This window comes from Dendrobium catenatum, unplaced genomic scaffold (assembly GCF_001605985.2).
Source record: "Dendrobium catenatum unplaced genomic scaffold, ASM160598v2 fragScaff_scaffold_819, whole genome shotgun sequence".
NCBI classification, from domain to species: Eukaryota; Viridiplantae; Streptophyta; class Magnoliopsida; order Asparagales; family Orchidaceae; genus Dendrobium; species Dendrobium catenatum.
The window spans coordinates 785,499-798,670 of NW_021319281.1; the positions used below are offsets into that span (position 1 = coordinate 785,499).

The 13,172-nt window shown below is 40.3% G+C and overlaps 1 protein-coding gene across 5 annotated transcripts in view; it reads left to right on the plus strand.

Annotated features, from left to right (window-relative positions):
• The window catches only part of LOC110109816 (SNF1-related protein kinase regulatory subunit gamma-1-like), an 18,236-nt gene extending 11,343 nt beyond the window's left edge, over positions 1 to 6,893 (plus strand). Inside the window, exons 1-4 of one of the 5 annotated variants that reach the window (XM_020841019.2) lie at positions 4,370 to 4,403; positions 4,892 to 4,958; positions 5,540 to 5,982; positions 6,435 to 6,886. In XM_020841019.2, coding sequence (XP_020696678.1) covers positions 5,566 to 5,982; positions 6,435 to 6,839 — 822 coding nt within the window. In that variant the 5' untranslated portion in view covers positions 4,370 to 4,403; positions 4,892 to 4,958; positions 5,540 to 5,565 and the 3' untranslated portion in view covers positions 6,840 to 6,886. Of the gene's footprint in view, positions 1 to 4,369; positions 4,404 to 4,761; positions 4,959 to 5,539; positions 5,983 to 6,434 lie in introns of those variants that run through there. The other 4 variants (XM_028696702.1, XM_020841014.2, XM_020841018.2 and 1 more) reach the window with 4 other exon arrangements.
• The last annotated feature ends 6,279 nt before the right edge of the window (positions 6,894 to 13,172 follow it).

Below are 13,172 nucleotides of genomic sequence, written 5' to 3' on the forward strand. Positions count from 1 at the left end.
AAAACCTTGCTTCAATATTCGTGGCAAATTGGAGAACTGTCCTAAGCACGCCTTTATTGGCCGTGGTAGGATGGAGCCCCGGTGCGGCACGTGTGGCGAAGCGGGATCACTTTTAAGTACCCCCGGGCGGGAGGAAATCAAAAACTGTTTTTTTTTTCAAAAATGCTTTTTATAAAACCCCAAGCACGCCTTTAGTGCGCATGGTGGGAGAAAAATAAAAATACAACCGCCGCGGTGTCTCAGCAACACCAACCGTGCACGTCTTTATTGACGTGGCGGGTAGGCGGCCTCTTGGTTTTTCCCCTAAACGGGGGAGACGTCGGGAGGTTGCCAAAATTTTGTCTGAAATATAGACAAGGACTTGGAACAAATTGGACTTGTGGACCTCATTCAATTGACCTAAGTAAATATGAACTCAAGTCTAAAAAAAAAAAAGAAGAAAAGAAAAAGAAGAAGAAGAGCACATAACTTGGACTCTCATTTGAACTCAAGCAAAGACTTGAGTTGGACCGCAGGGGACTATGGTTGAACTTGGACTCGAGCTGAACAAAGACTTAAATCGAACTTGTGGACATTTGAATAGCAAAGAACATGAACTGGACTTGTAATTATAGAGAGCATAATCTAATGTATAATGCTAAAATCTCTCAAATGAGAAGTGATCAAACATATAAGTATGAAACCCATGCAAAACAAAATGCTTGATCTATTATATGAGAGAGACAGTGATCAATTACAATATTCGTATTCATTATGTGATTAGTCTACAAACACACTCAAGAGGCATGCACTGAATACAACGACAAATCCATAGTGATTCGTATGCAATGATATGTCTACAATCGACAACAAGGTATTTCATTGAAATATCAAAGGGTCTTCTTACATGTATTAATCATGAATAGAGATAAGAAATGTGTGTTCATAACCTATCTACAAGAAGAGGCTACTAAGAATACAAACTCAATTACAGAATCAAAGCTTGGGTTATTTTGAGCAATACCATGATTGCAGTCAACAATGCAAGCTTTTCACTCAATATCAAGAGACTTGTAATGAACACGCTGATCTAATTACATGTGCATACGGAGATTTGATCCCTTTTCAAAGAATGTGGAAAATATGTGACCAACGAAAGCATGTGGAACTTATGATGAGCAGAAGTTCAATTATAATATGTTTATAAGCAATGATCCGTGGTGGACAAAAATCCTACATCTCGCTTAGCAACTAATGGTATGAAGATCAATGATTAATCAAAAGATTCGTGATGGATAAGTGACAAAATACTTGACTGCAAATTAATGTCAGTAAACCCCAACCAATTTGAAAGGAATGTACAATATAAATGCACTAATATGATCATAGGTGAAGCCTGAAGATCTGATATATCTACTAAGCATAGCGAATGCAGAAGTCAATAATAATCACCCATATCATCGGCAATAGTATTATGGCAAGAATATATGTATATTCCAATCTACGAGCAATAATATCATTATGAAAATCATGAATTACTTTGACTAGTGCAAGCAACAATGTGCTTACAAGTGACTACAAGGAGATTGTAAACTATAATAAGTTCACTAGCAAGCATGCATGAAGTGCTTAGTGATGAATGTAGCAGTGCTTCTGCAATCGACGATAATAGAGATACTATAAAGATGGCCCGTCCCTCATGAATATAGATACACATATATTATGTTATTTGCAAGATTTCAAGAAACATATGTCTATCCTCTACAAGTAATTGGGGTGCAATAGATGTGCAAAGAATAACATGATGAATACAACAACTACTTGTCAATCAACAGACATGGAAGAATCGGCGAGGAATGTCATTCGTCTAATAAATCATGTTAACTAACATAGGAGCAATCACAAGGATTCATAATGATTGAAATTTCTACACCTCACTCATAAGCAACAATCAACACGAATAAATATTTTGATTACAAATGATGTTGCCAAATCACCAGTCTGCATATGAATGGTATGAATTCCACAGTGCCTACACTAATAAGTTTATAAGGAGAACCTGAAATCATCAATGTAAAAGGTTCCTGCTGAGTGTGTCTTTGAATCGTCAAAAGGCCCTCTACAAATGTGTTGATGATACAGTAGTCCCCACAAGCATTGAAAAGCTGCATATGATAAATATGAGAGGTTGATGACAAAATTGATGATGCCCTATCGGCAAATGTCGAAGCATTATGACAAGTATAGAACTCCTATGGGCTATTGTAGAAGACTTCTATACATTTAATGTACCACTCTCAAATAAAATATAAATATTTCAAAATACCCCTGCACGAGTACTGTAATCTGTATACACATAGCCACACAAAACGGGAAAACACAATCTCGACCCGCATGGGCTCCGGCGAGCGTGTTATTGGTACACACGTGATGTCTAGGATTGCTGCGCGGGTTATTAAATTTGAACCCAATCATCCTAAGCAGGTATAGAGGAGTAGACAGGGTATAATTATAAAATGCCCCCAAACACCCGTATGGGCCCCGGCGAGTGTGTTATAAATACACACGTGACGCCTAGGGATGTTGCGCGGGACAATAAGCGAATTCAAGTTCAAACCCGATCCTTCTATACGGATCAATAGAAGTTGACAGGGTTCGAACTATTAAACAAATATACGGTTGTGGCGACCGATATATTTGTTTTAATACATTCATATTAGGCCTTTAAGACCTATAATCAAGAGAATTCACTAACAAATGCATAAAGTCTACAAAACCTGATCCCTTATCAGCAAGTTGATAAGCTTGACAAGGTTTAAGTTTTAAATGCCAATATTTTCAAATGACCTCAAAAAATCACCCCGATGATGGTCATGTTGAATGAAAATATCAACTGGAGGGGTTAATTTCAGGCATTTTCAAATGTCACCTCAAATATCCAAAAAGTCCAAAACCCAACAAATCCCAAATTCAAAATATTTAAAATTGAAATCAAGCCATCAATAACTTAAACAAAATACATCCGCCCTCTGCAACAGTTTGCCAAGGTGGACAAATTAAAAACTACTTCAGCTCACAAAGAGTTAATGCCTAGTCAAAAATATCATTAGGATCCATTTTCAAACAATCTCATGCCAATAAGGACGTGGTACGTGTCCTCTAATCGGTGGTCTGCCGCCAAATGGCACCGCAGGATAAATGGTTATGATCTGGGGCCCTCTGAACCGAGTGGTTTTGCCGCCAAATGGCATCACGAAATACCGGTTATGGCTAGCGTCAATATGTTTCTTAGTGGCATCAAATCCTTCAGATATGAATTAATAGGATATGATCAATAGGGCACAAAGCCCTCTATTAGCTAAGGTGGATTTAAATGTCCCCTTAGACAAACATTCACCCCATGTTTACAAGGTACCCTTGGACGAAGCAACCCATGGCTGCCGACAAGGATCCTTCTGTCAGATTGGGTCGACTACCTCCTCTGACTAAGTAGACCAGGGACCATGATGGCCCGGGACGACGGAACCATGAGATCTTGATCGGGTCTATCATCCATTCCCCCACCATCCGCTTTAAGTGCAAGATGGTGAAATTTCCTATTTTAAATATCAAACTTTCCAACCATTTCCAAATACTCAAATTCAAACCCAATTTCCAAATCCAAATCCATGCTGCTACTATATGCCAGATAACACGTATGTTCTACGTATTTGATTGACGACTAGCCTTAATCGAAAGTTCTCTCTCGTGATCGAGAGGGGTAATTGACTATAGGGGCTTGCGCCTATTGGAAACCAGAACTCAGATCATAAAGTCCTCACAAAATGAGGTCGAAATCTCTGGGTAGTGTCTTATCTACAAACCCATCAGCCTTCCAAAATTTACCCCGAAACTTAATTCTGTTAAAACTCCTCGCAAAAAGAAAAAGCACAATCAAACAACATGTGAGGGCGGAGGTCGGTGCCGAATTTTCGGTGCCCACATCTGATTACTCACTTAAGAGTGTAGATTTATTAGATTTGGCCTATGTTAAGAAATGTAGAGGTTGACCTTAATTAGAAAGTATTAGAAATGACTTTTTTCTATTAGATGTACATGTGAATCTAAGTCTTAGTAGGATACAATGGAGAAAAAAGGATTCATGTTGACTTTTCCATTCACTAATGGCGTATTTCGTTAAACACTTGTTTTGAAAAATGACTTCTTCATTTTTGTTTACCTTGTTTGTGAAACTAGCAAGTTTCATTACTTTTCAAAGCATAATTTCTAACTTTTAGCAACCAAATGAGCAAGAAAGATAAATTGCCTAAACATTGTAGAAGAGAGGAGATTCCATGCTAACCTTTTATTGACATGAATGTTTCTTTCTCCAGGAACGTAATTATCTGGAAAGTTTCTCCATTCTAATGCTAATGGCATGAAAAGTTAAGATTCCAACCTAGCATCTTATGTGATAAACGTTTCTTTCTCCTGAAACATAGCTAGTCTAGTAGGGCCAATCTAGAGTTAATTTGTTTATTGCCATCATTGACATCATTTCTAGCGGATCATTCAATACTAGTTGTTACATTGTGGTGTCGTTTCAAAAATGGGATGCATATTTTCTTTTATGCAAACGCTTTTGTATGGTTACTAATCTAAATTGCATAAAATGTTTGTTGATCATAGAAAATATTGAGTTCTTTATACTTTTGTCATTGTAAGTTGAATCTGTTAAGCATTTTCTAAAAAAATCAACATGTACAATTGCATAATTAGAATCACTTGTTTTCCTTGAATTAGTGCCGATAAGTAATGATCCAAAATATTCCTTGCAATGGCAAAAGATGTTGAAGGAAACTCAAGAATCCCTACTTGTGATGATTATTTTGAGGCTATTCAATCAAGGAAAAGGTTGCCCTCTTCTCTGCAGGAATCTTTGACGGCTGCTTTTGCACAGATCCCAGTCTCATCATTCCCTGAAGTTCCGGGTGGCAAAGGTACTCCAACCAACTAGTTTAATTGAAGCCAAAATATTTTGCCTAGTCGCTCTGGAATTTTTGTGTTTCTCCTATGTGCTTTGAAGTTTAAACCTTGTGTCATCCTTGAACTCACTTTCTGAGACCATTTATTATTGCTGTATGTGGAAGGATATGTAATGACTATTGGGAAAATTGTTGATAATGACAGGAAACAGTTTTTTGGTAAATCGTCCACCAGGTTTTTCATATCTATTTACGCTAATTAGTTTCTTGGTGGCTGTTATCTATGATAAATGGGGCACCTTCTCCTCTCACTGTCTCACACCTAACTGCTGATTGCACCCACCTTTCTTCATCTCTCCCACCTCTCCTTGAAGGGATGTTGGTAGGAGCACAGACATGCAATTTTTCTGATAATTAGGATGGGGGTGGTTGCTAATGGTAATACTTGTTCTTTTAAAAGGGATGCCTGAGATTTATCCATTATAAATAAAAAGAAGCTGAATCAATCTGCAATTTACCCATATATTGACCACCCTTTGGAATGATTTCTATTTATCTGTGGCATTTTAGTATTGAAAATTTTATTTTTGATGCAGTGATTGAAATTCAATCAGATGCAACTATGCTTGATGCTGTTCAAATCTTATCTAGAAACAAAATCTTGGCTGCTCCTGTAAGAAATGCCGAGGCAGGGAGCAGTACAAATTGGAAGGGAAGATACCTTGGAATTATAGATTATTCTGCGGTCATACTTTGGGTGCTGGAGAATGCAGAGCTTGCTGCTTTTGCGTTATCTGCTGGCTCAGCAACTGCTGCTGCACTTGGAACTGCTGCTGTAGGTGGTCTAGGAGCTCTAGCTATAGGTGCTACTAGTCCAGTTGCAGTTGCTGGGTTGACACTTGCTGCTTCTGGTGCTGCATTGGCAGGTGGAATAGCTACAGAGAAGAGTGTTGGGAGAGATGCCGCAACAGCTGCCGATCACATGGGCGAACAATTCTACAAACTGCTACGGCAAGAAGAACCATTCAAATCAACAACAGTAAATACCCTTATTCCTGCTGTGATAGCACCTTTCATCTAAACCATGAATCTTATACAAGTTACATGCAATTTTTGTTTATTTCCTTCTTAGTTTTTCCCCCTTCATTTCAGGTGAGTTTTATTTTGTTGCAGCAAGAGATATGGTGAATATTATTGTTCACACTGATACCTGAATATATTTAAACTAGATGGAGTGTTCATTCCTAATGATGACCTACTTGTTGATGTCTTATTGTACCCGACTGAGACAGTGATTAAGTGATTAAGGGAGCGGTACAAATATTATTGGTCGGACAGCTTGAATCTAATTTTTGTTTTATAGAGAGAGATATTGTAACAGTGATTAAGTGTCTTCATGCCCTTTAGCGAACCTATATACGAATGATCCATTTAAATGTTTCGGTGTGTCTTCATTGCTCAATTTTAATTCTACGTATTGGTCTTTCACAGGTGAAATCAGTTGTTGAGATGTATCGCTGGGCACCTTTCCTCCCTGTTGCAGTTGACAGTTACATGCTCACCGTGCTGCTGTTGCTTTCAAAATATAGATTGAGGAATGTCCCGGTAATTGATGTGGATAAGTTTTACATCAAGAATTTCATCACACAATCTGCAGTTGTACGAGGCCTCAAGCAGTGTAAGGGGAGGGATTGGTTTGATTGCATTGCTGCTCGTCCGCTATCAGATCTTGGACTTCCTTTCATGTCTTATGATGAGGTAAAATATTGGTCTTTACTGCATCAAAAATCATTCTACAGTTCCAATTCCATTGTCATGTGGAATCATGCGCAGCCTTGTGAGGTCCTCAAATGTGTTTCTATGGCATTACTATCTGAAAATAATCAAAATGTATGATAGATACAATGAGTATGTTTTTTTCAGTTTCGGACATGGAGTTTTTTTTTGGGGACAATAGTTAAAAAAAAAAAGGGAAGGATCTTACTCGTCCTTTCTGTGTTGTTTAAGATTTGAAAGAAGGGAGGCTTGCCATATTTTTCCAAATCATATGCTAAGAAGTTTAATTATATATAAAAAAAAAGGATATTTATTACTGTTTTTGGAGGATCCAAATGTCTATTGATGACACTTGACCTTAGCAAGCATTCTTCTATATAAAAGAGAAGACTTAGAGAGACTTGTTTGATTATGGAGGGAGAGAGAGAGAGAGAGAGACCAAAGTATGCTCAAAATATCAGAAAGTATCCAAAATATCTTGAATAATTCAAAAGATTCGAAAACTATTTGAAACATTTCCAAAATGTGTCTCCTCATTCTTTATTTATATAGGGCTCGGAGAGTTATAGGGAAGGCTACACTCGATAAAAGATAAAAGTATAATATTAATGACTCCTTAATGATTGCACATGACACATGGCATGAGTTGGTATATGCTTGTGTGGCTCTGTCTTTAATATAACTCTCGGTTTCAGGGTGAGTCTTTGTTAGCTCCGGAGAGTCCTTTAGAATAGTCATGCAGGATGAGTCTGGGCAAGTCTTTGAAGGCTCTGCTACAACCTCCGACTGTGAGGGGCGAGTCCCTTGAGGTGATGATAATCACGAGCTGAGGACTGTACATGGACCCCATAGGTGTGCTGTGTGCACTTCCTATAACTAGATTGGGGGATGTCAATGGATACTTGATGTCTCTGCTGATAGGGAGTGGCCTCGAGAGGTTGATCCCCATCAAAACAAGTGTAACTCTTATGCTTGGAAGGATCTGTACAATCCTCTTGATGTTTGTGTTTTTAATGACTTCTCAATTTGATCGTTTTGGATGGGTATAAGGAAAGTATGCATAAGATATTGCCTTATTATTACAATAATCTAAAGGGTCGTGCATATTCCTCATCATGAGAATGCTTTGATTCCACACACTTATTTCTCCTATAGGTACTATAGCTTAAGAGGTGCCATCTCCTTACATTGAAAGCTTAAGAGGTCCCATCTCCTTACATTGAATCTTCACTTGTAATTGACTCACTTAAGTAGGCATAAATGGTCCTTGTCATGTTAGCTATTTCTAATTCAAGAGTGTGATAAGGTTTGCGCTTCACAAGTGTAAACAGGAGCAGGGTGGGTCATAAGTGAGTGAGGAGGTGGCTACTTAGGTGAGTGCCTTTGTCATCTTGGGACTAGCAAAATTGGAGGCTCTCGTGCCTTCCGTAGTGATGAAGTTGGAGGCCAGTGTAGGGTTGCTGACTATTGCGTCACCTGCCTTATTGCAACCAATTGCAAAGAGCCTATGTGTGTTCTCCCCCTTTAGTTCTGATGGCATTACCCTATCTATCAAGTGAGCCAGACATGCCTCCATTCGATGACAACCAGAACTAGCAATTCCTAAGTAATTGTCCTGTAATGAAATGACAGTGACTTACACAGTGGTCGAGTCTGCTGTTGGACGGATTAAAGATAAGGATAATTACTTATAAGTTCTGAGCGGGCATTGTTTTAGACCAAGCTTCACATATTTGGTGATCACCTCAGAAGGCATCTAGAAAACTCATCACACTAGCGACTCGATTATACGAAGTGGATATTTTTCTTTTGGGCATGCTCACTTAAGGTTGGGATGTCGATGCACATCCTCCATTTGTTGTTTGCTCTCTGCACCATGACTATATTAGAGCTCCACTTAAGTTACTGCACTTCTCCAAAAAAATCAATGTCGAGCAACTTTTTAACTTCTTGCTTTATGGGCTTGGTGAGTATTGCGGCCATCTTTATTATTTTTTACTTGGTTTGCTTTACTCCTTGCTTCACATTCAGTCAGTGGCAGGCGATTTTTGTATCTATGCTGGGTATCTCCATAGTCCATGGCAAAACATCGAGGTTATCCTTGAGGGCCTAGTCAAGCTTGCCTCGATGTGCTAAGTTGAATTATGCGCTTATCCTCAAGGTTCTCTCTGGGTCGCTCTCTGTTGCCTGGATTTTCTCTACTATTTTAGCAATTTCCAATCAAGGCCTTAGCTCTACCTCCTATTCTAGTACTTGTTGACCTGTAACATATAAAAAAAAAAAGGGGGGAAATGTCGTGTACCTGCCCCATCCCACACGCACGACTGGTGTCGTGTCTCCGCATGTTGTTCGCACGTCGAAGCCACGCTCGACGTCGCATTGCCCACGATCACTCCGCGTCGTTAAAAGGAGGTGAGAACAATGGCCTTCGGCCTCCCTTCCACGCAAAAGCTCTCACTCTCGCCGATCTCTCTCTCTTTTGCTCTTTCTTCTTCCTGTGAGACCGGAAGGTACAACATCTTGATCGGAAGAAACATCGGAGCTCGCTCGCGTGAAGATAACCTTCTCTCTGTCGCGTCTAGCTTCGGTTCCCCCTTCTCCCATGACATTTCCACGCACAAAGCATCCGCATCCCACGCAATCTCTTCCTCTGCCAACCTCACTGAACTCTACACCCGATCTCCCCCCACCCATCGCAAAGCTTCCGATCCAGTCGAGCTCCCGGTCGAATCTCGCGATCCAGTCCAGCCCGTCGCTCTCACTACTAAAGCCTTTCGACCTCTCCACCTTGTTGACCTCCATATAATACCCAAAACGAATGAAATGAAACATCTACCTGCTGTAACCCGATGGATCCACAAATATTGCCGGAAATCCTGCAGAAATCCCGCCACTAGCTACAGGACTATTCATTATAGACGGCGCCGAACCAGTCCAGATATCCCGCTGTGATCGCGTCTCTTCCAGATATCCCGCGGCTCACCTCGATTGAACGACCGCAGATGTCGTTAAATACCAAACGAAGCCAAGGCGCTGGCAGCTCTCTCTCACGACGCTCTCTGCTTCTCCGAACTCCACATGCACAGAGCTTCTTCTCCCGATCTCCTTCCCTCTCCGCTCACATCTCCACGACCTCTTAGCTGAAGCAGATCGGAAGCCCCAACCTCCAGCCGAACTCCTGTTCGGAGCTCTTCTCGCACGATCCCTTCCCTCTCCGCCGGTGCTATGCATACGACGAGGTGGGTAAGCCTGGTACACGCTTTTATTAGCATAGCCGGGACAACTCTTAAGTACTCGTACGTGGCTCTGTACCTATGGGGAAACAACTGCTCTTTTCTTGCAATAGGTACTGAAGACCCATGCACGCCTTTATTGCGCGTGGTGGGGACAAAAACTTTACACGGCCGCAGTGTCCTCGAACGAGGGCACCTACCATGCACGCTTTTTTTGCGCGTGGTGGGAAAGGCCTAGTTTTTCGTAGTTTTTCCCTAAACAGGGTAGATGTCGGGAGGCTGCCGAAATTTCGGGTGAAAACATACCACACTCGGACCTATTTTGAACTAAAAAAAAACAAGCATTGGAACTCAAATGAACAACAGTGAACTCAGATTTGTGGACATTTGAACTTGATTGAACACAAGCAGAGGACCTGAACAAAACTCAAATGATTAATTAAAGGTCAAAACTCAAATAAAATAAAATCAGACTGTAATCAAATTCAAACCAAATTGAGTACTCAATTGAACTTGCAAGGACTACAGAAGATCCTGAACAAGCACTTGAATATATACTCCGAACTCAAATTGGAATAAGATGTGGAGAGCAAGGAACTCAAATTGAACTCAAGTTGGATCCAAACTTGACATGAGCAATAAAGAACATGAACTTTCAAGAACAACATACAAGACTCAAGCATGAGTTGAACCTTGAACTTGGGGTCCGATGGAATACATAGGACTGGGCTTTGGATGAATGAACAAATCAGAATCTAAAATGCACAGTTGTCCAAGCTAACAACAAGTTACAAGTGGGAGATGAAATCCCGATGCTCATGAAAATTGTATGCAACGAACTCCTACGACAGTCCCTACAAACACTTGTTGATTGAAGAAGACAAAACTGCCAATTGATGGCGGAAGACCCGTCCCAAATGCAAACATCAAACCACTTGAGATTGGTGAAAGGTGGACATGATGCAGATTTAATACTCCTACGACGATCCCTACGAGGTCAAATGAACTATATTGGCAAACAACAGTAACAAGTTGCAGAGTTCATATGCGACTGCCATATGTGTTAATATGATCTCCAATACAAACAAATGCTTGTAGATTGAGATGACAATACTGGCACTTGATAGTGGAAGACCCGTCCTTGCAAACAAGTACAATTGATGCCCACCTGAGATTGGTGAAAGATATATATGATGCAGAAACAACGAATCTTCTACAAACACTTCTAGGAGGTCGTAGTGGATACAACGGGTCCCTGCAAATGAATACTTGTGGGTAACAACAGTAGTTGTATTGTAAGTATAACGAACCACTGTAGACACAAGTATAGATATCACCTACGAAAATGGTGATTAAGATCTTCTAGTATATTGGGTACGAGGACAACTCGATCTATGAAAAAGGACACCCCCTGGCAGAATGGAAGAGATGTTTGAACAAATTGAAACTAAACTTTCTAGTATTCCAAAATTTCTTCTTGACCCTATACTTAAGAAGAAAACATTGGTTGCATCTAAAAATATCAGAGACAACAAGTTTACTACACTAAAGATCTTGAAAGGAGATATTTTCAAGGTAAAGCAACAGAATTCAGAGTCCAGAAGAAACTCTTCCCTGGTGAATGAGAAAAGGGGGAGTCAACATCAAGATGAGGAGATGCCTCATAACATCAAAACCATAATGCCACCGGATCTGCAACACTTATACAAGCAGACAGAAGGCGTCCACAACTTACAATGCCTGCCATCGGATCCGCAACACTCGTACTAGCGGATAGAAGGCGTGTATAAGCTCTTAAATGAAATGTTGTGTGTACTCAAATGATGATTACCTGCACAACTACAATTATTTCGGTGTACCCCTGCACATGCACCATAATTTGTATACACATAGGTACATATAGGGGTATGTCAAATCAATGAAATTCTAAAACATCCGCATGGGCTCCTGCGAGCATGTTATTAGTACACACGTGACGTCTAGGAATGCTGCGCAGGTTACTAAATTTAAACCAGATCCTCCTAGGCAAGTAAAAATGAGTAGACAGGGTATAATTATAAAATGCCCCCAAACACCTCATGGGCCTCGGCTAGCGTGTTATTGGTACACACGTGATGCCTAGGGATACTACGCGAGTCGATAAGTGAATTCAAGTTCGAACTCGATCCTTCTATACAAATTAATGGGAGTCGACAGGGTTCGAACAATCAAACAAATATACGGTGGCGACGACCGGTATATTTGTTTTGATACATTCATATTAGATTTTCAAGGCCTATAACAATATGAATTCACTAACAAAGGCATAAAACCTACGAAACCCGATTACCTATTAGCAAGTTGATAGGGTCGACAAGGTTTAAGCTTAAATGGAAATAACCCCTAACACCTCGATGATGGCCATGTTGAATGCATATCTCAACCAGAGGGATCCATTTCAAAAATATTTTCAAATGCTATCCCAAATACCCACAAAAATAAAAAAAATATCAAAATTCCAAAGATATTTAAATTTGAAATCCAACTATCAATCACTTTAAACAAAATTTATCCACCCTTCACAATAGTTTGCCGAGGTGGATAAATCTGAAAATTACTTCAGCTCACAAAGAGCTAATGCCTAGTCGAAAATATCACTATGATCCATTCTCAAACAATCTCCTACTAGTAAGGACGTGGTACGTGTGTTCTCTAACCGGCGGTTTTGCCGTCAAATGGCACCGCAGGATAAACGATTATGACTCGGGGCCCTCTGAACCGAGTGGTTTTGCCGCCAAATGGTACCACGGAATACCAATTATGGCTAAAGCCAATACTTTCCTTACTGGCATCAAATCCTTAATATATTAGTCAATAGGATATGATCGATAGGGCACAAAGCCTTCTGTTAGTTAAGGTGGATTCAAATTTGTTCCCTTAGATAAACATTCAACCCAGGTCTACAAGGTACCCTTGGACGAAGCAACCCATAGCTGCCGACAAGGATCCTTCTGTCAGGTTGGGTAGGAGCGCCTTGAGGCGCGCCTCAGCACAATTTCGACCAAATAAACCTCAAAGCCTTCGCAATAAGTTTAGTTTTTGAGGTTTACGCCTCAAGTTTACTGAGACGCGCCATAAGGCGCGCCTCGCCTCATATATTTAAGGCGTCGCCTTTTTAAAATTTAACCTAATTTTTTTTTTCAGTTCGGACCCCCAGTTGCCGACGTGGCGCGCCTAGTGA